We start from the raw sequence: 26,910 nt of genomic DNA, 5'->3' as shown, positions 1-26,910 counted from the left end.
TTCCTGGTGGGAATGCAGACTGGTGCAGACACTATCAAAAACAGTTTGGTAGTTCCTAAAAATGTTAAACATAGAGTGATCATAAGACCCAACAATTCCATTCCTAGGTATATATCCAAAAGAACTGAAAAAGTATTTCCACACAAACATTTGTACACAAATGTTCACAGCAGCATTATTCAAAATTGCCAAAAAGTAGAAACATCCCAAATGTTCATCACCTACTGAATGAATAAACAAAATTTGGTATATCCAGTCAATGGAATATTACTTGGCAATAAAAAGAAATGAAATACAGATACACACTACAACATGAATAAACCTTGAAAACACTGTTAAATCAAAGCCAGTCAGAGTCAGCCCTGATGGCCTAGTGGTTAAAGCTCAGTGTGCTTTGCTTCAGCAGCCTGGGTTCAGAACCACACCACCTGTCTCGCAGTTGCCATGCTGTGGCAGTGGCTCACACAGAGGAAGACTGGCAACAGATGTTAGCTCAGAGGGAATCTTTCCCAGCAAAAAAAAAAAAAAATTAAAAAAAAAAAGAGGCCAGTAACAAAAGACCACATACTGTATGATTCCATTGATATGAAATGGTTGGAATAGGCAAATCCATAGAGACAGAAAGTAGATTAGTGGTTGTCAGGGGCTGGAGATAAAGGATAGGATAAAATGAGGAGTGACTGCTAACAGGTATGGGGGCTCTCTTTGGGGTGTTTTAAATTAGATAGATGAGGCCTGGGGATATAATAAAAACCACTAAATTTACACTTTGAAAGGTTTTGGTGAATTCTATGGTATATGAATTATATCTCAATAATAACTGGAAAGTGGCACATTTCAGAATAAATTTTTGGTTTTCTGTCATAAGTGAATATAAAGTAATATTTACATTTTCCTTGTCTAATTTTTCCAGTGACGTAAGGAAAACAAACTGATTCAAGTGACAATTCACAATCTGTCACAGAAATGAGTTATACACTATTCATTTAACTTTCAAGGCTATTACAGTACCCTACCATGGTTAGAACATCTAAGGATCCAAAAAAGAATCAGCACAACTTATGAAGCAGCCAGAGTAGGATCTGAGAGAAGAGGTGGTCATAGCTATCTTGGTATAACCATGAAATCTGAATGATTTTAATCACTCGATTGGAATGATAGTTGATTTGCTAAAAGAGGCTGGTGAACACAACAGCAAAAATGGCTTTTATGATAAGAGTTCAATTTTTTCAAACTACTTTCAATGCTGGGTTAAGACATATTCACATAAATTTCAAATAAATTTTCAAATAAATTTTTTCTTACCTGTCTCACAATTTGATTAGGGCACTTAATTAGTATCTGCATTGGCCACCAGTCATCATCAGCCATGCGGTCCAAAAACCACTGTAAGAAAATAGTGTGACACTAACTTCCAATCGATGTTTCAATTATTTTAAGTTCTTACAAAACAGATTCTTCAAGTGTTAGAAAGTCCAAAATCTAAAATGTCTAAAGTCATAATCAGGGTCATCTTATTATAGAATTCCATAGATGTCATTTACATCATAATATACAATGTGCAAGACAGCAACCTATAGTCCTAAAATAGAATACTATTTTCCTCTTAGTCCTCACAAATAACACACTGTAGAATCTTTTGTTCCTATTAATAACATATGATCTGAGTATGATTTTTTCTGTTTAAAAACAAATTATGCCTTCTTGATAACAAAAAACTCCTTTATGCTAAGCTAAAACAATTTCCCATTGATTTCAAGATATCTCTTAATTACATATTTAACTCCTCAATTGAACTGTACTGCCTATTTATGCATACACATAATTACTGACAACTGAAGAGAATATTAACTTCTTGAGAGAGTTCCTGAGGCAAACCCTTGGTGAAAAAACTAAAATGGCAACTTTACTTAAAAAAAAAAAGCACAACAAATTATGACCTAATCAATCCTCTGGATTTATAAAACAGCTTTCAAAAATCATAAAGGGGGATGGGAATAGAGAAACAGGTTAAGTAACACCAGGAAGATGGAATCAGTCAAAGCAAGAATGTGGAAAATGCTGCAGAAAAAAATGACAAAGTGGCAAGAAGAAAAAAAAAAAGAGAAAGTAACTGTTATAGATGAAAGGAGATTAATGAGATGAAAGCAAAATGTGGACCTTGTTTGAATACTAACTAATTCAAATAAACCAACTCAAAAAACATTTTTTAGACAATTAGACAAAACTGAACACAGAATGAGTACTGGATGATGTTAAGGAATCACGTCTAATTTTACTAGGAGTGAATGGAATCATGGTTATGTATTTTTTTAAACTTCTCATCTAATAGAGATATATATATAATAAGTATTTATGGATATATGATATTTTATCTGGATTGGCTTTACGATATTTCAGCTGAAAAAAGGCATCAGGGATAGAAATAGAAGAAAACAAAAGAATGTCACTATCTGTTGAAATCAGGTGATGGGTACATGAGAGTTCATATCTTTCTAGGTTTGTGCATGTTTGGAAATATTCATTATAATGTTTTAAAAAGTTATGCCTTGGGGCCAGCCTGGTGGCAGAGTGGTTAAGTTTGGCACACTCCACTTCAGCAGCCCAGGTTTGCGGGTTCAGATCCCGCGCATGGACCTAGACCACTCATCAAGCCATGCTGTGGCAGCGACCCACATACAAAATAGAGGAAGATGGGCACAGATGTTAGCTCAGGGCCAATCTTCCCCAAGCAAAAAGACCAACAACAGGTGTTAGATCAGGGCCAATCTTCCTCACCAAAAAAATAAAACATAATAAAATAAAATAAAAAAGCTATGCCTTTGTGTTTGAAATTTACAACAATCAGATTCTTCTATTCTATTGCTACAAGGCATAATTAGATGAGCTTCTATATTAAAAAAACCTCCAACTAATTTCACCTATTGCATACTATGCTATCTCCTACCTCTGGAAACTTAGAAGACTGCATTCCTAGGAAGGTTTACACCACTTTGGGAACCAACCAAAAATGATAAATGATATTCAGATGGCAATATGGTTAAGTGATCATTACCTGTGAGTAGATTATCTTAGTAATGTCTCCGTTATCACGCAATATGAGTGGAGATAAAATTGGACATAAACCGATCTACTGGGATATATGCATTTTTTTCTCAGAATGGAAAGGGATGCATTTTTAAGTATTTTCTGATAACATTCAAAAGTAGTCAAGAAACAGCTGATATAGTCCTTTGAATTTTTTATACTTTTTCCTTCTAATACATTAGGGGTGGACCTACGGATTTTTAAATAACTTAAAAATCAATTATTTAATCAGTATAATGGATGTGAAACACAAAATTATAACTTTTTGGCAGTTATGAAGTAATTTTAGGAACAACTTTCATTGGGCTCCGTATGATTTATAATAGATAAAACAAGTTTGCTATAGCAAAAAATCAAAAAAGTGAATCTTAAGCTGTACATCGTTTGTTGAATTATTCACCTCACCTCACAAGCTGCTTGACTATTATTAAATTGTTTGGTCAACAGTTCAATCCACTGAAGCATTGTGGGCTAAAAAAGGAAAAGAAAGAAGTCAGTGAAGGCATGGGGACTTCTGAGCTAAAGCTAAGGAAAGCCAAAAGACATCTGATAAATGAGAAAAAAATTCACAAAATGAAACACATACCTTTTCTTTTGAATGTATAAATGTCTCTAAAACAAAGGAAGTGCTTAACTGTAAGAAAAGAGAAAATTAAGCAAAAAAGATGTAATTATTTTAAAGAACTCAATTCTGAAAAAATTATATAAGGCTTACATATTACCTTTGCTGTCATCAGAGACACAGCTTTAGGATCTGGTAATGTACTGGGAATGCAACTACACAACTGCCACATAAACCTAGAATTTAAAAGTAGTAAGTTAAAATTCTTACAGAATAAGATTTTTAAAAAATGTGTAACAAAAAACTCTATTAAATTTACCAAACTTACCCAAAATATGTATGTTCAAAAATGTTTTTGTCTTGAAGAAACTGCATGTTATCATGCCAAATCCACTGAAGGAAAAAAATGTTAACATTAGATATCAGAAAGCATTTGCTTCATTACATTGTACCAATATTTTTATTGGACAAAAAAAGACTTGCTCTAAAAGAAACAAAAATCAAATACATACACTTAAAACCCACGCTGATTTTTTTCCAGCTATATGGAATATGAAAGTAGTTACTAAACCTGCTCCAATTTATCACTCCTTATCTGGCTACCTCAACTGATCACGGTTTTTTAAAAATGTATTTATAAAGATTTTGAAAGTAAGAACTTTCAAAATGAAAGTTTTAAGATGAAATCCCCATCTGTCTGAAGAGCAAATAGATAAATGAATAAAACTATGTCATGTTGCATTTTGATAAGAACAAGTTATGAGAGAAAGGTTTACGTCTAAAAACTGGCAAAATACAAAAGTTTAATTCAGGTTGGAAGACCTTAAAATGAGAGGTAATTTTCTTGGTTACTCCATAAAAATCGTGAAAAATGATTATTTCTGACATTAGCCCTGTAGAATTGCTCTGCTGACTTTAGTTTTTGTGTTCCTTTACCTCTCTGAATACCCCAAACACACTCTAAGTCATTGTCAGTTCCATAAAATTACTTTTATCTGGAACAAATTTATGTTCTGATTATTGATATTACTGGCTGCCTTTATTCCCCCCTAAAGATTTCAACTCTCTTTACTTGTGTCCTCCCCAGCCAATTACTCTAGTCCAGAACCAGGTTTTACAATCACATATTAGGGGCTCCTGCTCCACACTGATATTTGAAAATCACAGACCCAGGCAATGAATGGCCTGCTTCAGAGTTCTTGGTCCTTCATTATTTCTAGGCGTATAGCTTTCTATAACGCTACAGCCCCAAGGAGAGTTGGACAGCATTCACCCATCCCAATTCAGTGCCTTTTCATAGCAATAGAGTCCCATCCCAGCTTCTTGCTTCTAGCCATGAAGTCGGCTCTAATTCCTGTGTCATAATTTTGGTCCCCTTCACTGCACACGAGCTGAAGTCTTGGCCACTATTATCTGCTTTGGATCTAAAGCCTGGTAGTTCTGTGGTTTCCGCCAGACTCAGGGCTTTTAATTCTGTTCCATTTCTGTCCTACAGAACATTCATCTTGTTTTTCGATGGTCCTTTTGACGTTGTATCAATACAACACGTTTTACACTGTATCGATACAACCTATGGGTGTGTCTAAGTGTGAAATTATCGCACTACATTGATCAGAACTTTCCTAGGTATTCTACATACCCATCCAACTTCATCTTGGGCCACTCTTCCTTGCACTTATTAATCATCACAGCCACAGAGGTCATCTTTCAGCTCCTAAAACATGCCAATAAGCTCTATCCTTCCTCAGGGGATTCGTACATGATGTTCTCCCTGCCTGGAGTACTCTTCATATGATTAACCTCGCTAATTTTCAAGTCTCAGTTTAAGATTAATCTGTAGCATTTCCTGATCATCTTCCCCAGCAATGCTGATCAACTCATGTTTCCGAGCACTCTACTTGTTTTATCCATAACAGTCAGTACAATTTGTAATGTTTGTTTACTCTATATATTTTATGGTTTTAAAAAATTGTCTATATACCTTTTGGGAAAGTCTGCTACTAGCTATATTTTAACTGTACAAATCTAAAAGACCAGATTCCAGCTTATATCTGAAATCTATATTAATGTTAAGTAATAGGGTATTATATTTTTATTTAATTTTTTTAGTAAAATGTATATGCAAATTCATTTAAATTAATAAGCTGAAACAATGACAGAAAAAACGGTTGGTTTAGGTCTGCAATCAAGAATATTCTAACGTAGTTCAGTTTGTTTTCTTTGTAATAGTAGAGCAAAGGTCTGGGATTCCCTTCCAGCACAGTGTAAATCAGTGGTTCCTCAAAGAATGATTCAGAGATCTGTGTGGATCCCGATGATGTTTTTAGAGTGTCTTTAAGGCCAAAACAATTTTCTTAGTAATACTATGATGCTATTTGCCTTTTTAAACTCTCATTCACTCCTGAGAGTACAATGAAACTTTCCAGAAGCTAACTGAGAAATGACATCACAGCAGACCAAGTGCAAAGGCTGTTATGAGATTCCAGCTATCTTCTAATAAATTTGGTACCAAACAGATGTGCAAAATTATAAAACAGGGTCAGTTTTCTCACTGAGTGGTTTTGTTTGAAAAAGATTTTTTCATAAAATGTTATTTATATTAGCATGTCATGGGTTTATTTTTGTTATTTTTAAGTGAATTAAAACAAATTTTCTAATTACCATTTCTAATATGGTAAATATTGATAGACAAAACCACATTAAAACTAATATTTAAAAATACTCAAGGTTCTCCATCATTTTTAAGAATATAAAGGAGTCCTAAGAACAGGAAGTTTGAGAACCATTGATATAAATGAACAATATATATACATCCTTATGGTTTCATTTAAAATTTGATTTTACTTCACATATGGGATGGTTGTCATTAAATACTATTGGGTCCTCATCTAGAACAAGGTGTAAATTTGTCTAAAAATCTTGGGGGCACAAAGTCTTGCATATAATGGTGATTATAATCTATTTAATTTTGGTTATGACGATAGCTGGAATAAATTTTTGTACAAATAGGTGAGTTTAATAGCTTGAAATCTAGTAAAGCATCTAATTTTGCTGGTAAATCCAATTCAAAGGTCTGAAAGAAGATAATATTCTTGGTTTTTTTAGCAGTAACATTATGGGTAGGCAAGATAGCAGTTAAGAGTTTGTTTGGGGAACAAAATCCACTCAGTTTTAAGACTTGGCCACAACAGTGCAAACATCAATCAATCAACCAGACAGTAAAAACTGAACTGTCTAAAGGAAAGGTATATTTTTGGCGGTATACTTTTCCTGAGATTTATCTTTTATACTTTTGGCTGACTAAGTTTATAACATTGACAAAACAAAAACTGAGTTGTGAATACTTTTTATAAATCTTAAAACATTAAAGTAATATTACCACTTACTACATTATGAAACAAAGAAAGCTTCATTACTACAAATGCGACATTTTTTAATATGTAAAACACATATTTTAAATGTATTTCAAATACACTGTACACCTCGTGTGTAACATGAAGCATAAGAGAAAAACTCCTGCAATCCCAGTACCCAGTCCAAGAAGGACATCACCAACCACATAGGTTACCTGTGAGTTTTCCCCAATTCCATCAACAAGTGTACCTTTCTTATTTTTCTTCAATGTTACTAATAATTACTTTCCACTCCCTTTAATCTCATTCACTTTACATTCACCTATTGTATGTCAGTATTACCAAGACTATTTGTAAACAGTGTCGGGTCTACCCTGGTTCACAGATCCCATCATTGTCATAGCCTACTTTTATATTATGGTACTATTACCTGCATAAATACTTAACATGCTTTTAAATTGCTGCCAAAGTTAAATTAACTTATACCTCTAGTAACTCTGAGGAAACATCAAATTTGTAGTCTTTGCCATTTTCTTCCTCTGGTTCCATGCGTTTGTAAAACAGCATATATGCACTGTGTGTCTTTAAGAATAAAAAAAAAAAAAGTATTATTTTCATTTTGCAATGTGTAACTATAAAAGTAGACAATATACTTTTGCTTTTGTCCTTAAGTACATTAAGTAGGACAAACATTAAGTAGTCCTAACATTAAGTAGGACAAAACAATTTAAGAGGAGAAAAAATAATATAAAATTACATATGAAAGAAATGGTTACCTTTTCAAAGGAGAAGTCCATAAATTTATCTGTAACAGAATCATAGGTCTTGGTCTGTTTAAAAAAATAAAAGTTTTCCTTCTTTAAAAAATGGGTATATTCAACTATATATACAAAATATTTCATAAACAGCTCTTTTATACTTAATAGTAACTTTGTAATAACTTTCAAATAGCATTACATTCATAAAAATCTCCGACAGAATTTTTTGGAAACAAAGATGTGAAACATTTTTAAAGGTACTTTACCACAAAATACACAAAGCATAAGAACATAAAATGCACTTGCAATTTGAAAAACTATCTTTTAAGAGAAGAGCTTTGCAAAGTTTACTTGTTTCTTTTCTTGTTTTTTTGAGGAAATATCCTAGGAATAACATCTAGAGATGCAATCAGTTTAGTGATGGGTTCAATGGCAACTCGTTATTTATTTCCTTCCTCACACTCATTTCCAAAGTGTTGGCAATTTGCCTACTTTTCCTTTTTCTATTCAGAAATAGTACATAAGAGCACCAACAATACGGAAGTTTTCCATTAAAATCCTGAATGTGAACAAGTATTTCACAATGAACATGGCTATGAAAGTGAAAAACAACTTTATCTGGGCTTATCTGTGAAGTGGAAATAACTATTTAATACTTGACTTGCGAGAATCAACATAGTATTTTAAAACCATTTTCAGAAAATTGGTACTAGGATAAACTGCCCATGAAGTAGTAAAATTATTATACCACTCCTGCAACCTAAGTGTCTTCTCTTATGTCTATTATATAACAGATATTCTTTGTCTATACTGTCACTAGTAATAACCAGGTTGCTGCTACTGTTACAGAAAACACTAAAGAAACAACTCTTTAAAGTCCAGCTCAAGCCAATTTCCTTGTCAAAGATTTTGCATATTAAGTCAATAAAGAGTAATTTCTTTTTGGTCTAATCCCAAAGCATTCAAGTAAACAACTTATTCAATCATAATGTCTCATTGCATTGTAATTCAATGCCTATACTACTATGTAATTTTTCAATTTAAATCTTAACTTTCTTAATCAGACCTTCTTAATCAGTTGAAGGCAGAAACAGTAATTTTTTAACTATTTCCCATTGTCTGCTATATACTCCAAACATACTAAACTTCCAATAAATGCCAAATGACTAACTTTTAGATTTAATCATAGCAATTAAAAGAAAGTTAAGTGACTCTGCCATTGGATTTTATGATACTACAAAGCACTTGGAAAGTCACGAACTATTTATAATTTCTGAATAAAACTTACTGTCATCTCTCCACCAAAACATTCAGAGGCAAGTTGAGCAGAATCAAAAGGTTTTACCTCAGCATCATTAAAAAGATACCTAAAACAGAGCATATAGTGTTGATAAACTATATAGACACTGAATATCTCAGCATTATGTCTATTTTTAAAATATTTAGGTTACATACTAACATATTACAAATATTGACCAAATTATTATTAACATGAGGTAAATTCCAACTAAGCTCTTGTTCTGACAACTCTAATCTACTAGAAATTGGGAATATAATTTACAAGGTAGTCATAATGATTCTAAAATCTGATACATCTATTTATAACCTAGGAGTAACAAAAAAGTTCATAAAAACAAGGAATAAAAAGTTTACATAAATATAACTTGACAAGCTATTGGACAGAAAAGATGAAGAGGTGGGAGAACTTTCAAAGATAAAATGCCATTTCAAAACTCCTGATAAAAAAACTCAAAAATACACTTAAGGAAATATATTCAAATGGACAATAAAAAGTAAAAGATATCAAGGCTTAACAAGTGAGAAATAGTTGAACAAAACTATTCTGCTAACTGCACATCAGTTTAGCAACGTATATTTTGTTCAAAGCAGTATCGCCAACACTTAAAACAACGCCCAGCATACATACAGGCTCTAGACATGAGACTACCTCACAGCATCTGAAGACCAAAACATAGCTATTAGGACTGATTTAATGACTTCCAGTCATTAACTTGATAAAAGATCATAAAAAGAATGTATTTAGGAGGGGAAAGGTAAGGTGAGGAGAGTGGAGCACACAGGTAACTTCTAACTGGAATATATAAAAACTTTGTGGCCACCCTATATAGAAGGCATTCAGTAAATAGTTCTTGAATGAGTAGACACCAATAGGTAAGATTTGGAAAGTACAACATTATCTATGAATCTAAAGTTGTGTGCAAAACTGTGTGTTTGTTCATTTTTCCCAGGAGAACGTTCATCAAATTCTCAAAAGCATCTGGAGATCCATAAAGTTTAAGAACAAGTGATTCATACTGTCTTTTGAAAGTCACATTCATTTAAAAATTTTGTCTGCCCTCTTTCCTAACTTTATAGAAAGTTTTTAGAAAACCAAAATCAGAAAACATATCTGAAAACTATCATAGTCTTATACTTTAAAAATACAGGAAGGAAGATTTTTAAAAATCCCAAAAATAAAATATTTAAAACTCACCATTTATTGTTTTTATAAGCAAGTGGATTGACTATATCTCTGATGAAGCTATAATAGTGCCCACCGTCTGCTGTTCCTGTGTGAACAGTCACTCCTATCAAATCATACTCATAGCTCTCTGTGTCTTTTGAATGATCACTGACTTCCTTAAAACCTGCAATGATTTATACAAAATAATGGCACTAATTTTGAAAACAGTACATGATGACATCTTAGAATCATTTTACATAACATACTTTACGTATAGAAATAGGTACCGAGACCTCATATACTAAAACAGGTACAAAACAACTCTACTAGACATTCACTATCCATATACTACAATTTTAAGGAACAATTATACAAATCATTGGAATAACAACCAGTGTTAGTGTATAACTATGGACAACCTTAACACAATATATAAATACAGTTGTACACCATAAAACGATGTTTTGGTCAACAATGGACTGTACATATATGATGCTGGTCTCATGAGATTAACACGATGTAGCCTAGGTGTGCAGTAGGCTGTACCATCTGGGTTTGTGAAGTACTGAAGGGGAGGAAGAAATTTTCCTCTACTCTTATAGGTTCTGCTGGTTGGTCTAAGAACTAAATTGACATGGGACAGACTAACAGGAGATAAACAAAGTTTAATAACATATATATGGGAGAAACCCAGGGAGAACAGGTAACTTGCCAAAATGGCTGAAGCCCTCACCTTAAATACCATCCTTAGCTAAAGACAAAAGAAGATATTGGGGGTGGGGAGAGTCAGGAACTTCAAAGGGAAGGAAGGCAATTCATGGGTAGGTGAAAAGGATCAAAAGTTTGGAGAATAAATGTTTGGCCACACAGAGACAGAAGAACACAGAGGGAAGCCCAACAAACAGGCTTTTCTAGGTTCCTCTTTGTCTACCACCAAGTTCATGGTTATGCTAAGGTGACAGCCCACTTCCTGAGACAGGATTTTACTATTTAAATTCTATTAGGCAGTTAAGGGGGAGGTGACAAGAAAAACTTTTGAGTTTTTGTGTGTTTTTTAAAAAAATAATCAGCCTAAAATAATCCTCATGTTAAAAAAACACATTTCGGGTGGCAAATTTTGTTTCACTTCAGTACACTCTGTGATGTTTGCACAATGATGAAACTGCCTAACAATGCATTTCTCAGAACGTATCCCCATTGTTAAGTGACAAATGACTGTATAAAACAGTTCTTTTTGTTTAATCTGGCTATTCCTTTTTAGGAGCAGGCAAACACAAGATCTGAAAAGGAGTTAATACATTTATGCCTTTTAGTCTCATGTTAAGGAAAATGGAGCACTGTATTGGTAGCATGCCTCCAAGTGTGTATCAGTTAATAGAAAAGTCTGTATTAGGAGCTTTATGTAAACAAACAAAATAAACAAAAGATAAACTCCCCACCCACAAAGATTTAAATTTGAAAGGTATAAAAGATACTAAGGAAAAAATTACAGAATGGTCTAATAAGTTTGAAGATGATGTATGATTTATGATCTATAGTGCCAGCATCACATAAAAAGAAAAAACTATAACCAGAAGCAAATAAGTGAGAGCAGATGTGGTTAACTTGAGAGCACAGTCTAAACTGGAAAGTGAAGTGACAATTAGGTGGAGAGAAAGAAACGGCTGAAATTATCAAAGCAGTGCTTGAGGAGTTTGGATGTGCTAGAATTTGACTCAACACATCACTTGTGGCCTAAGCTAATTCCTGTATCTTGGCATAAATTTCTGCTGCTTCCCTACATGGAAGTATCATTGAAAATACAGTGAAGCACAGTTACTCTTGCTCTAATTTTACAAATAGTTTGACAAGAGTTCTAAGTAGGATGTATATATACAATGCTCACTTCTTTTTTCTTTCTAAAGATTGGCGCCTGAGCTAACAACTGCTGCCAATCTTGTTTTTTTCCTTTTTCTGCTTTTTCTCCCCAAATCCCCCCAGTACATAGTTGTATATTGTAGTTGTGGGTCCTTCTAGCTGTGGCATGTGGGATGCCACCTCAGCATGGCCTGATGAGCGGTGCCATGTCCACGCCCAGGATCTGAACCAGCAAAAACCTCAGCCCCCTGAAGCGGAGCACGCAAACTTAACCACTTGGCCATGGGGCCAGCCCCAAGAATGCTCACTTCTTAACTTCACCTATATTTTCAAACTTATCATCTCTACTGGCTCATTTCCTGCAGTTTCTAAACATACTCAAGTCCTAACTAAAAACTGCCTCCTTTAACTCCGTATTCCTTCATAGCTACAGTCACCATCTTCTCTCCTCTCTTCAAAGAAAGAGTGTGTTCTCCTCTTGAAAGAATAGCCTACACTCATCGTTTATACCTCTCACCCCCCTTTTGGTCAGAGCAAAACATTTATTGGATGCTCCTTAAGTGCCAGGCAATGGAGTATAAAGATTAAAACATGGCTCTCTTTCCTAAATCTTATTAATATAGCGGCTTTTTCAAACCTTAAAAATTTAAATCAGCAGAACTTTTTATACAAAGAAAACATGGTCAGGACCCTTATGTAAAACGGAACTTCTCTGGCTAAACAAGAATGGAAGAGGCAAGAGATGGACCTATTGTGCTTTCTTCTCTCACCTATTTCCATTCCGCACTTCAGTGATCCTTGAGACACATACATAGAAGTTTGAAAATCACTGGTCTTATAGAAGTAAAAACAATTTGGAGGTAATTACTTGTGGATCGAGTGCCATCTTTAACTCACTGCAATCTGCCTTCCTACTGCAAATGAAAGTGCTGATAAAGATAAAAATCTTTTACATTTTAGATTATTTTCACTCATGCTTTCACTGGAACTGTTCCTTTTCTTTAGCATTCAATACTTCTGACCACATCCCCCCCATTTTTTTTCTTTTTAAAAGATTGGCGCCTGTGCTAACATCTGTTGTCAATTTTTTTTTTCCTTCTTCTCCCGAAAGCCCCCAGGTACATAGTTGTAAATTCTAGTTGTGAGTGCCTCTGGCTGTGCTATATGGGACACTGCCTCAAGATGACCTGATGAGCAGTGCCATGTCTGCACCCAGGATCCGAACCGGTGAAACCCTGGGCCACTGAAGGGGAGCACCCGAACTTAACCACTCGGTCTTTGAGCCGGCCCCATATTCCCTCCTTTTTAAGATCCTCTTGAAATACTGATACCACTATTCACCTAGCTGATCAAGCCAGAAACCTGAGTTATTCTTGACTTTTCCTCCTCCTCTAGCAGCAGACTGACTAAAATGTAAGCTTCATAGGGACAAAGACCTTGTTCTTTGTTGTCACTATGTTCCCATTACTATAAGAATAGCAAGTTACCTAATAGATAGATGTTCAATAACTTTGTTGGATTCATTTATTCATTCAATTATCAAGGCCTGTTATTTCTACCTCCATAGACTTCTCCCTAACCTAAATGGTACACTTACTTTCTCATCTAAGCTACCACCTCTGCAGTTTACCAGAATGGCATCCCCACACCCATTTCATCATCCTCTAATCCATTTCTACTGCTGTAGTCAGAATAACCTTTTCCACATCCCTCTTGGTTATCTCAGTTCCCTACTTACAACATTCCCATGGTTTCACATTGAATAAAGATCAAAATTATTAACACAACCTACAAACAAAATGACTTGGCCACTGCCTTTTGCCCATCTCATCAAATCACTGCCCACCCCCACCAAAGAGCTACCCATTCCTCTCAATCCAGCTCCTATTCAAGCACTGCTTAAATGTCACCTTCTCACCTCCAAGGCTACTAACGTCAACCACAGGCAAAACTGAGCCATGGTGTGACCAGTCAGGGCAGTGGGTACCCTCAGGGCGGGGCAGGGGGGCTGGGATTGGGGGTGGGGTGCTGGGAAGAAGCTGGGGGGGGCCTTTGGGATCTGGTCATGTTCTGTCCTTGATCTGTCGGTCACATAGGTGCCTTTACTTTGTGAAAATTCATCGATCTGTGTGCTTAAGCTTTGTGCATTTTTATGATGTGTGTTATATTTCAATAAAATTAAAAAAAAAAAATGTCACCTTCTCACAAAAGCTCTTCCTGATTCCCCTAGATTTGTGATATATTCACTCTCCTATTTGACAACACAGCATATTTGTAATTTCTTCTTCAATGTAAGACTTTCCCACCAGACTAGTTCTATAAGGGCAGGAACAATGTTTATCTTGTTCAGTACCCTGTATCTTCCATGTCTAAAAGAGTGCCTAGAACACAGTCCTAGTAGATACTAAATATTAATTGGATAATTGACTGAATGTGCCATGTTGTCTTCAAAAACATTCTCCTGAGATACAATTTAATTTTGTTAAATGCGTAGTTATTACAACTTTATAATTATGACTATCTTGTTATAGAGACTTACAATAAACATAGACGAGAAAGAAATGGAAAATTACCTTCTTTCCTGTCACTCTTTCCCATAAGAAAATCTTCTGTATAGGGTGTCATATCCAAACGTAATGGGAAAGAAAAGTGTGTGTTCACTTTCTCTTTCATCATTGTGACCATATTAAATGTATATCGCATAGTATTGAAACTCAGAATGCGAGGCAATTTCTTAAAACATGCCCTAAGAGACAAAAGCACTTTTGTTAAAAATTGTCTTTCATAAGTACTTTAGCTGGTATCATTTACAGTATACCTATTTCAATATTTAATTCAGAGTAAATAATAAATAAATAAATCATGCTCTTATTAAATCTATGTCCCCGTTACATGACTTTTTCCATTCTCATAGGGTTTTCCTATGTCTAGATAAAAAAAATTAAAAAAAATTACAGTAGACTGTGGTAAACACCATGATGAAGATGTGTAAAGGTGCTATGAAAGCATAAAAAAGAGTCACATCATACTTCAAAGGCAAGGAAGTCTTTGGTTCAGAGTTTTCTTTTCCACCTTAAATAAGAGGGATTAAAGTATTTATTTTATGAACTAGAATTGTAGTCTTGTTGTTTCATTTACTAGATGCATGACCATAAACAAATTACTTAACCTCTCTGAGCTGAATTCCTTATTTGTAAAATGCAGATTCAAGTGCCTACTCCCTACTGCTTTTAGAATGCTGCCTTGCCTAGAAAAGAACATTCAGTAAGTGTTGTCTGGTATTACAACAATGACAATAGCAGTAATAGCAGCAGTGGCAAGTCAACTGGTTACATAAATCTTATGGTATGACATATTATTAGTTCAAGTTTAAACAAACAATTTCAATTTAAACAAAATATATATATATAACTTGGATTTATGAAAAAAATGAATTTACAGGGAATAATTCTTCATTGTACATAGGATTCAAAAGAGAATTTGTTTAAACCAAGACCTTAGTTTAAAAAAAAAAAAAAGGAATTTAGAGAGACAAGGAAGGTGGGGGAAGGATGTCACACGGAGACGGACTAAGAAGTCTAAAACTTCATCATTATTGATTATTTTAGAAACTGGCAAATGATGAGGTTACAGAATTATAAAGCAGTCAAATGATGAAGGGCCTTGCGTGTAATGTTAGGTTATGAACTTTATCCTAAGAGCTAAGAGTCACTAAAGGACTTGTGGTGGGAAGTGGAACCATGCATTAAGTCAGAGGATAAAAGACACAATCAGATTTGAAGAGATGAGAGTTTCCTATTGAAATATAAGATACACAAGTTAAGACAGTTGGGAGAGCACAGCAGAGCATTCTGAAGATGATTTGGGAATCATCAGCATGTCAGTAGAGATTGATGTTATGGTGGCAGAAAAGATCATTCAGGAAAGAATGAATGAACTGAGAAAACCAGAGGTTTGAAGATAGAACAGAATAGGATCCTTGGCCCATTTCTGTTGTTACAGATGTTTTACTGTTGTCTTACTGTTACTGTAATATATGTCTTACTATTGTTCTAGACATCTAAAAGTATGGTAAGAGTACAAAGGACTGACTAACACTTGCTTAGGAGAGATGAGATAATATTTCAAAAAAACAGCAGAATCACATTAACCAAAAGAAGGGAGTGTTTCAAGAAGTAGGTTATTAAGAATGACAAATTTATTCAATAAGTTTATTCCAAAAAGAGATTCTCCACAGAACATGACATAGCCTCTCAATTGTCTTTTAGTGACTCCTCATTATATTCCTCCACAGTAACAAACTTCTGACTGACTCCATTCTGTGTAAGTCCTTAACTCTTATCCTAACCCAACTCTCATCAGATGAGTTCATCTTCTCCCTCTAACCGCCTGCATGGCTATGCTTTCATTTGAGCATGTCCACCTACAACTTTTTTTTTTTCCTTCTTCTTCTCCCCAAAGCCCTCCAGTACAAAGTTGTATATCCTAGTTGTAGGTCATTCTGCTTGGGCCATGTGGGACACCACCTCAGCATGGCTTGATGAGCAGTGCTAAGTCCATACCCAGGATCTGAACTGGCAAAACGCTGGGCCGCTGAAGCGGAGCACGTGGACTTAACCACTCGGCTACAGGGCTGGCCCCCAACATCTCTCTCTTGCAACCAACTTGACTGCTAGAGATTGAGAAAAAGAATACCATTCTATTCAAAAGCATATTTACCTGCAAAGAAATCTTCGTTTAAGCAATTTTAAGAGTTGGCTTTTCATTCTGTGCCTTCAAACATGTTCAGATCTATTTCATCTAGAAAACTCCTCTGGTTTGATCCCAAAGCTCTTTCTAGATCCCAACTTCCTTGCTGTTTTTTTACTGTCAAACTTCTAAAATGCATGACCTATACTCAATGCCATGTAGCCTGACAACCCTGCTTCTATTGCTGACGAAATACATCACTAAACTAACTTTTGAAAAACTGACTACTTTTACTCAGGTGTCATTTTTTCCCCCTATCTCTGTGGACTATGTCAATTAAATACCTTCTTGAGATTCTCTTCCCCAGTTTCTGGGTTACCATCCTATCCTGATTTTCTTTCTTTCCTGGCTTCGATTCTGTCATTTTTTTCCTCTGTACTTTTATGTTGGCTTAAGGTCTCAGTCCTCTGCAACAGTTGTGTTCTTTCACAGGCAGATGTTCTGATGGCTTCAATCAATCGATTATGTAGATAATCCCAAAATCTAAATGTTAATCATTTGATGCCACTGTTTATTATCAATCTTATTTTCTATTACTGGTCAATGCAAATCCTCCACTTGAGGCAGGCTGGCCTAATCCAAGATTCTTGCACATACAAGGTCATTTCCACTTCTCTGCCTTTGTTCCTAGTAACTATAAGATGCTCTTTCAATCCAATTTCTATCTGTCATTCAACATTCACCTGTAGAATTGAAAATCTTTACCCAACTCTGCCTAAACCGGCCACCTTATAGCTGGCTCTTAAGAAAAAAATCTCTCACTTTAGCGATTCAGAGGAGGATGTCTTCAGTTCATGAGTAGACTCTTTATCATGCTCCACTGAGTGCACGGCAGAGGGCTAAGCAATCAGACAGACTTTGGTAAATATTTGATTAATTAAAAGGACAAAAAGGAAATCTGAAAAACTTAATGGTGCTTGAAAGTATACTTGAATAACCAAATAAAAAGTTGCTATATGATAATGAACTCCCAGCAATTGACCTTAACATTAATTACATAATTTTCATAACACTTAACATTACCTTATCCTATATTTGTTTTATTTCCATTAGATGATTTATCAAAATGAAAAAAAATACATTTCAAAAAGCATACCTTTTTTCAGCTCGTACTTTCTTCCCGCAATGAGAACAAGTATACATGTTGTCACCTTCTAAGGTGTCTTTAATAGTAACTTCATCAAGAGATTCCTGTGTATAAAACCACATTTAAAAGTTTCATATTATTGTTTACAGTATGCAAAACTACAAAAAGTAATTATAATTTGGGCAGAACGCACAGAGAAAAACTTCTTTAAAATGAATTCTTAATTTTAGTAAAAAACTGTTTTCCGTCATATTGATAAGATGCTTTATGAATCTTACTAAATATTTCAAAAGTGCAAGTACTTAAATTTTGATTTGGAAAAAGCAGCTTTGTGGTCTACCTTTAATTCTTGAGTAGCAGAGCAAGAAGAAAATAGATGAAAACAGGAAAGTTAATTTTCTCTCAAGATGACAAACATAAACCTGCTATGTACAAATAGTTAAAAGCAGAAAAAAGTCTAAAGAACATATACAACATTACTCACATAAATGTTCTTCATATCAGCCACCTGGCACCTCACAGTATAAAACTCTTCAGCAGTCTGACTAACATGCTCACAATCCTGGTCAATCAACAGTCAGAAATTAGTAATTTATTATAGTAAGCTAAATATACATTAAGATTTCCAATAAGCAAAGAACAGGTAGAATACTTACCAAGGACACAACATTGTTTGTAATTACACCTCCAAACAAACTTTTGACGGTATTTTTCTTTTAAAAAAATACAAACAAAGTCAGTAATTAAAACTGGGCGAATCTGTACAAATTTCAAAGAAACTTCAGTATTCTGGTACTAACCAGTTCTGGAGACATTTCTTCAATTTTGGTAATCAGATCAGTAAAAAACTCTGTCATATCTTTCTGCTCCCCAGTATTCAAAGGCTGCTTATCCATGGTATATGTTTTGCAGAAAGGTCTAGGATTATATGCTTTGCATTCACTCTCCTGTAAGGGAGAAGTTGGGGGAGAGGGGTGGAGAGGGGAGAAGGATTATAAAACAAACAAATCTAAGTCTCAAAAATAGGAAAATTATCACAAGGTTCTTCAATGAACAAAACAACAACAAAACAGGTAGTAAATCTACAAAGAAAAGTTTTTAAAGACAGGATATGCTGTCTTCTATTTCATGTTTGTTTGATTTTCATGGCATTTTCAGTTTAATTAGACTTGGTGCCAGAAGATGCTTAAATTACCTTAAGTTAAGAAATTTGTGTTTTTTAAGCATGGGAATTTCTAGGAAGAAATTTGGGACTCAAAGGACACAGATTTGTATTGTGAAGCATAAAATACAAAACCTTTACAGGCTGAATAAGTTTTCCTACAGACTGAACTTTTCCTTAGTTGTTTAAAAGAGTAATTTTCTGTTTTAGATGTTCAGGTGGCATGTTCCAACTCTGTTGGAAAGGAGACAAAGTGGAATCAAGGGATGAGTAGTAAATCTTTTATTTTGTTAAAAATCTCATTCATTGAGTCCTTATTATAATTACCAAGAATAAATATGATGTAATCTCTGTCCTCAAGATTCTAACAGATGAGACAAGTAACAGTCAATACGAGTGGTAGGTATGACAGAGAGTTATGGTGACTTGGAGACACTGTGTGGAATGCTAGTCTCTTAGAGGAGGAGAAAACCAAGTCGATTTTTGAAAGATGACAAAAGGAAGAAAATGGAGGAGTGCTGAGGAAGAGTGCTACAGGCAGAGGGAGAAGCATAAATAACTGCACAAGCAATGAAGCAACAGGGTGATGGGCTTTAAGGGCTTATAGTTACTATGGGGTGAGGCTGGATACGGGGAAGAATAAAAGGGGAGGTTGAAAGGAAGGGGCAAAATCACAGAGGGTATGTGCCATGCTGATGAACCTGAATACTATTCTGTTCATAATAAAGAACCACAGAAGAGTTTTCCATAGGAGAGTAATATTGTGACATTTGCCATTTTATTAAAGTTACTTTCATAAATTTGGGGGTGGGAATTAAGAGGGACAAAGAAATAAGTCAGAAAACTCTAAGCCTAAGGCGGGTAACCCTGTGATGGGAAAACAATCAGATACAAGAGATTCTTCAAAGGACAAATTAACAGAAAGTAGGTGACTGAGGTGTGACTGTTACATGTCACTATGACAAAGAAAACCGGTAAGTGATAAATTCAATTAGAGAAATAAGAGTATATAGTCAGGACAAAGCCAATACAAATGAACTGCATTTAATGTTTTTAGCTTTAGTTAAAGGGTATATCTAATTAGTGTTCCAAACACGATATGCAAACATACCATTAAATATGTAAACATTTTTTGAAGCTCCAGTAGAGTGGTCTTGTGCTTCATATCTTCTGAATACTGGAAATTAAGAGAAAAATTTCCATTAAAACATATTGATGGTAGTAAATCAGACACTCTAGCAAAGAAATAATGTGCTTAACACTGTATCTGTTTTCATTCTTTTAGTTATATATAAGAAAACACACACACACATAGTCTATTCTTTCTTTAACAATTTTAGCACTTTAAAAATTGGCATATTTGGGGCTAGCCCCGTGGCTGAGTGGTTAAGTTTGCATGCTCCGCTGCAGGCAGCCCAGTGTTTTGTTGGTTCGAATCCTGGGCGTGGACATGGCACTGCTCATCAAGCCACGCTGAGGCAGCATCCCACATGCCACAACTAGAAGGACCCACAACGAAGAATATACAACTATGTACTGGGGGTCTTTGGGGAGAAAGTAAAAAAATAAAATCTTTAAAAAAAAAAATTGGCATATTTTGTTCATTATATAAATACAGTCATCACTATTACGTAAGGAAACCAAATAAAGAGATCTTTAAAAAATTGCTTTCCAGATGACTTATTTGGTGCAATGCTGATTTACAAGTTGGTGATTTTGCAAACATTTTAGGTGTGCAATGAAGTTGTTTCCCACAAATAAATCCATATATTAAAAAAATATATTAATAAATGACACCTCACCCTCATCTAGTCATCTTTTTATTTTTTCTAGAATAGTAGATCCTTAACACTGCAGAGGAAAACTGGCCGACATCTTTGAAAATCCTCTAAATATTCAAATATCATTAACTGAAATTCAGGAATCTGGCTAGACTCATTCACTAGAGACTCAGTCCTGGAAACCAGCATTACAGGAAAGTCCCATATTCATGCCAGGCAGTCATTAGATATATTCTATTTCATTCCAATATTAAAATAAATCTATGAAGCAAATATTATCCTCATTACAAATTACTACCTATCATAATTCTGAAGAAGCTCTGATAATCTCATGAAATAATAAGCCTCCCATATATTAGAAGTATACACTAGTTATTTGTGTTAATTTTATGGGAAGTACAGGTAATATGGCTCTTTTTTTCCAGAGCTAATAATCAAACTGCTGACATAAGATAAGGACAGAGAAATAGGGATCTATTCACCATATAGTTACTACAAAATTATATGATATTGGGCGGTGCAGCAGCCAGCCAGCCGCCTCTGACTCATGGTCTCCTGCTGTGGCCCAGAGGGGGCAAGGGAGACCAAGCGAGTCCGTGTGAGGGGGCGGTGGCAGGTTGGAGTCTCAGCAAGCCTGGTCCACGGTCCAGGGGGAAAATCCATGGTCCCATAGCAGCCACAGCAAAAGCCTCTGCGCAGCATTAGTGGAGAGGCCCCACCTGGCAATCACAAGGCTGGAAGGCCCGGAGGCAGAAGTAGCACAGCTGGGTGAGCTAACCACAGACTGCAGCAGATAGCCATAGCTCTGCTGTGGCCCATAGTGGACAAGTGAGATCCTGTGGGCCCTGATGGTGACAGAGCTACGAATCTAGGTGAACCTGCTCCTGGCAGCAGTGAAAGCCCATAACACTGCTGCAGACCATAAGGAGGGAGCGTGTCTAGGTGGTGTGACAGTAGGCACCAGCAACCTGAGGCCCCTTGTGATTGTCCCCACAGCTGACAAGAGACCCCACAGGACCACTGTGACCATGAGGAGGGGCCCAGGTCTGGTTAGCAACAGCTGACAGGAATCCTGGTCAGTGCAGATTAAACAGTTGCTCCCCCCAACTCCAGCAGAAGCAAGTGGAAGCAGTAACTAAACTCTATTTCTATGCGGAGGCACAAATCCACGCCATCAAGCAGTATCAAAAAATATATTAAATCTCCAGAACAGAAGGAAAATGACAAGTACCCAGAAAACAATCCCAAAGACAATGAAATCTACAACCTAAATGACAATGAATTAAAAACAGCCATCATTAAAAAACTCAACGAGTTAAAAGAGAATACAGATTGACAACTCAACGAGTTCAGGGGCTGTGTCACAAAAGAGCTTGCTACCATAAAGAAGAACCAATCAGAAATACTGGAGATGAAGAACACAATGGAGGAGATTAAGAAAAATCTGGACTCTCTGAACAGTAGGGTTGATAATATAGAGGACAGAATTAGCAATCTGGAGGATAGGAATATAGAAATGCTGCAGACAGAGGAGAGAGAACTAAGATTAAAAAGAAATGAAGAAACTCTCTGAGAATTATCTGACTCAATTAGGAGATGCAACATAAGGATTATAGGTATCCCAGAGGGAGAAGAGAAGGAGAAGGGGGCAGAATGCCTGTTCAAAGAAATAATGGCTGAGAACTTTACAAACCTGGGGAGAGAGATGTAACTCCATGTGACAGAAGCTAATAGATCTCCAAATATTATCAATGTTAAAAGACGAACCCCAAGGCATATAGTAGTGAAGCCTGCAAAAGTCAATGACAAAGAGAAAGTCCTAAGGGCAGCCAGGCAGAAGAAAATAACCTACAAAGGAACCCTCATAAGGTTGTCAGCAGATTTATCAGCAGATACCTTACAGGCTAGAAGAAAGTGGAATGATATAGTCAAAACTGTGAAGGACAAAAACTTGCAGCCAAGAATACTCTATCCAGTGAAAATATCCTTCAAATACAATGGAGAAATAAAAACTGTCCCAGATAAACAAAAGTTAAGGGAGTTCATTGCCACAAGACCTCGCCTAAAAGAAATGCTCAGGAAGTCCCTCATACCTGAAAAATCAAAAAAAGGAAAGGGGTTACAAAATCCAGAACAAAGGAGATAAGTAGAAAGACAAAATCAAACAGCTGCAGCTCTGCATCAGAACAGGTTAGCAAAAGTTAAGCATAACATTAAAGATAAAAGGAAGGGAAACACCAATATTCAAACCACATGGTAACCACTAAACAAATAACAAGAATAAAGACGCAAATTACAAATAAGAAGAAAGCCAACATAGAAATCTACCTACCTGAATTAGTAGTCCAAAAATCACGGGACGAGAAACAAAGGAAATGCAAGAGAACCGGAAAACAAGTGATAAAATGGCAGCGGTAGACCCCCACATTTCAATAATCACTCTAAATGTAAATGGGTTGAACTCTCCAACCAAAAGACGCAGAGTGGCAGGATGGATTAAAGAAGAAGATCCAACAATGTGCTGCCTCCAGGAAACACACCTCAGCCCCAAAGACAAACACAGACTCAGAGTGAAGGGATGGAAAACGATACTCCAAGCTAATAATGAACATAAGAAAGCAGGTGTCGCCATACTTATATCAGACAAAGTAGACTTCAAAGCAAAACAGATAAACAAAGACAAAGAGGGGCAGTTTATAATGATAAAAGGGACACTCCACTAAGATGACATAACACTTATAAATATATATGCACCCAACACAGGAGCACCAAAATTTATAAAGCAACTATTAACAAAACTACAGGAGACATCAACAACAATACAATAACAGTAGGGGACCTCAACACCCCATTAACACCAATATCATCCAGACAGAAAGTCAAGAAGGAAATTATAGAATTAAATGAAAAATAAGACCAGATAGGCTTAATAGATATATATAGAACACTCTATCCAAAAATAGCAGGTTACACATTCTTCTCAAGTGCACATGGAACATTCTCAAAGATAGACCATATCTTGGGAAACAAAGCAAGCCTCAACAAATTCAAGAGGGTTGAAATAATATCAAGCATCTTTTCTGATCATAATGCTATGAAACTAGAAATTAACTACAAGAATAAAGCTGGGAAAGGGGCAAAAATGTGGAGACTAAACAACATGCTACTGAACAAACCATGGATTACTGAAGAAATTAAAGAAGAAATCAAATATTATCTGGAGACAAATGACAATGAAAACACGCCATACCAACTCATTTGGGATGGAGCAATAGCATTCCTAAGAGGGAAATTCATTGCAATACAGGCTCACCTCAGTAAACAAGAAAAATCTCACATAAGCAATCTCAAACGACACCTAACAGAATTAGAAAAAGAACAACAAACAAAGCCCAAAGTCAGTAGAAAGAGGGAAATAATAAAAATTAGAGCAGAAATAAATGATATTGAAACAAAAAAGACAGCAGAAAGGATCAATGAAACGAAGAGTTGGTTCTTTGAAAACATTAACAAAATCGACAAACCCTTAGCCAGACTTACTAAGAAAAAAAGAGAGAAGACTCAAATAAATAAAATTAGAAATGAGAGAGGAGAAATCACAACGGATACCAAAGAAATACAAGGGATCATAAGAGAATACTATGAAAAACTATATGCCAACAAATTGAACGACCGAGAAAAAATGGATAAATTCCTATACTCTTACAACCTCCCCAAACTGAATCAGGGAGAAACAGAGAATCTGAATAGACCAATCACAAGGAAAGAAATAGAAACAGTAATCAAAAACCTCCCCAAAAATAAAAGCCCAGGACCAGACGGCTTCTCTGGAGAATTTTACCAAACATTCAAAGAAGATTTAATACCTATCCTTCTCAAACTATTCCAGAAAATTGAGGAAGATGGAGAACTCCCTAACACATTCTATGAAGCCAGCACCACCCTGATCCCCAAACAAGTTCAACACAAAGAAGGAAATCTACAGGCCAATATCACTGATGAACATAGACGCAAAAATCCTCAACAAAATTCTGGCAAATCAAAAACAGCAATACATAAAAAAGTGTGATCAAGTGGGATTTATAACAGGGACACAGGGATGGTCCAACATCCGCAAGTCAATCAACGTGATACACCACATTAACAAAATGAGAATCAAAAACCACACGATCATCTCAATAGATGCAGAGAAAGCATTCGACAAGATCCAACACCCATTTATGATAAAAACCCTCAAGAAAATGCATATAGACGGAAAGTACCTCAACATAAGCAAGGCCATATATGACAAACCCCCAGCCAACATCATACTCAATGGACAAAAACTGAAACCCATCCCTCTGAGAACAGGAACAAGACAAGGATGTCCACTCTCACCACTCTTATTCAAGATAGAACTGGAGGTTTTCACCAGAGCAATTCGGCAGGAAAAAGAAATAAAAGGAGTCCAAATATACAATGAAGAAGTGAAACTCTCACTGTTTGCAGACGACATGATCTCATATATAGATAATGCCAAAGAATACAGAGGAAAACTACTAGAAATAATCAACAGCTACAGCAAAGTTGCAGGGTATAAAATCAACATACATAAATCAGTAGCATTTCTATACTCTAACAACGAACTAAAAGAAAAAGAACTCAAGAACTCAATCCCATTCACAATTGCAACAAAAAGAATACAATACATTAGAGTAAATTTAACCAAGGAAGTGAAAGACCTATACAACAAAAACTACAAGACTTTCCTGAAAGAAACTGATGATGACATAAAGAGATGAAAAGACATTCCATGCACGTGGACTGGAAGAATAAACATAGTTAAAATGTCCATACTACCTATAGCAATCTACAGATTCAACACTATCCCAATCAGAATTCCAATGACATTCTTGACAGAATTAGAACAAAGAATCCTAAAATTCATAGGGGGCAACAAAAGATCTCGAATTGCTAAAGCAATCCTGAGGAAAAAAAACAAAGCTGCAGGCATCACAATCCCTGACTTCAAAGCATACTACAAAGCTATAGTAATCAAAACAGCATGGTATTGGTACAAAAACAGGTGCACTGATCAATGGAATGGAATCGAAAGCCCAGAAATAAAACCACACATCTATGGACAGCTAATCTTCGACAAAGGAGCTGAGGGCCTACAATGGAGAAAAGAAAGTCTCTTCAACAAATGGTGCTGATAAAACTGGACAGCCACATGTAAAAGAATGAAAATTGACCATTCTTTTTCACCATTCACAAAAATAAACTCAAAATGGATCAAAGACCTAAAGATTAGACCTGAAATAATAAGTCTTCTAGAAGAGAATATGGGCAGTACACTCTTTGACATCAGTATCAAAAGGATCTTTTCGGACACCATAACTCATCAGACGAGGGAAACAATAGAAAGAATAAACAAATGGGACTTCATCAGACTAAACAGCTTCTGCAAGGCAAGGGAAAACAGGATTGAAACAAAAAAACAACCCACTAGTTGGGAAAAAATATTTACAAGTTATTTATCCAACAAAGGGTTAATCTCCATAATATATAAAGAACTCAGCTCAACAACAAAAAATCAAACCACCCAATCAAAAAATGGGCAGGGGACATGAACAGACATTTCTCCAAAGAATATATATGATGGCCAATAGACACATGAAAAGATGCTCATCATCACTAATCATCAGGGAAATGCAAATCAAAACTACACTAAGATATCACCTTACACTTGTTAGAATGGTAAAAATAACCAAAACAAAAAGTGACACATGTTGGAGAGGTTGTGGAGAAAAAGGAACCCTCATACACTGTTGGTGGGAATGCAAACTGGTGCAGCCACTATGGAAAACAGTATGGAGATTTCTCAAAAAGTTAAAAATAGAAATACCCTATGACCCAGCCATCCCACTACTAGGTATCTATCCAATAAACTTAAAATCAGCAATTCCAAAAGTCCCATGCACCCCTATGTTCATCACAGCATTATTTACAATAGCCAAGATGTGGAAGCAACTTAAGTGTCCATCGCCTGATGATTGGATAAAGAAGAT

The 26,910-nt window shown here is 35.6% G+C and overlaps 1 protein-coding gene across 8 annotated transcripts in view; it reads right to left on the bottom strand.

Moving 5' to 3' along the window:
* Positions 1–26,910, bottom strand: part of USP34 (ubiquitin specific peptidase 34) — a 253,143-nt gene that overhangs the window by 38,604 nt on the left and 187,629 nt on the right. For all 8 annotated transcript variants that reach the window (XM_023619043.2, XM_023619045.2, XM_023619046.2 and 5 more), the window contains 15 exons: positions 20,191–20,256; positions 18,718–18,864; positions 18,574–18,630; positions 18,402–18,479; positions 17,927–18,021; positions 14,655–14,827; positions 10,255–10,408; positions 9,049–9,127; positions 7,779–7,832; positions 7,489–7,584; positions 3,978–4,042; positions 3,810–3,885; positions 3,674–3,721; positions 3,493–3,558; positions 1,306–1,386 (listed from right to left, as the gene is read on the bottom strand). In XM_023619043.2, the coding sequence (XP_023474811.1) occupies positions 1,306–1,386; positions 3,493–3,558; positions 3,674–3,721; positions 3,810–3,885; positions 3,978–4,042; positions 7,489–7,584; positions 7,779–7,832; positions 9,049–9,127; positions 10,255–10,408; positions 14,655–14,827; positions 17,927–18,021; positions 18,402–18,479; positions 18,574–18,630; positions 18,718–18,864; positions 20,191–20,256 (1,335 nt within the window). The remainder of the gene's footprint in view (positions 1–1,305; positions 1,387–3,492; positions 3,559–3,673; positions 3,722–3,809; positions 3,886–3,977; positions 4,043–7,488; positions 7,585–7,778; positions 7,833–9,048; positions 9,128–10,254; positions 10,409–14,654; positions 14,828–17,926; positions 18,022–18,401; positions 18,480–18,573; positions 18,631–18,717; positions 18,865–20,190; positions 20,257–26,910) is intronic.

This window comes from Equus caballus, chromosome 15 (assembly GCF_041296265.1).
Source record: "Equus caballus isolate H_3958 breed thoroughbred chromosome 15, TB-T2T, whole genome shotgun sequence".
Lineage (NCBI taxonomy): Eukaryota > Metazoa > Chordata > Mammalia > Perissodactyla > Equidae > Equus > Equus caballus.
The sequence above is the reverse complement of the archived record's forward strand: the minus strand, read 5'-3'. Positions and strand labels throughout refer to the sequence as shown.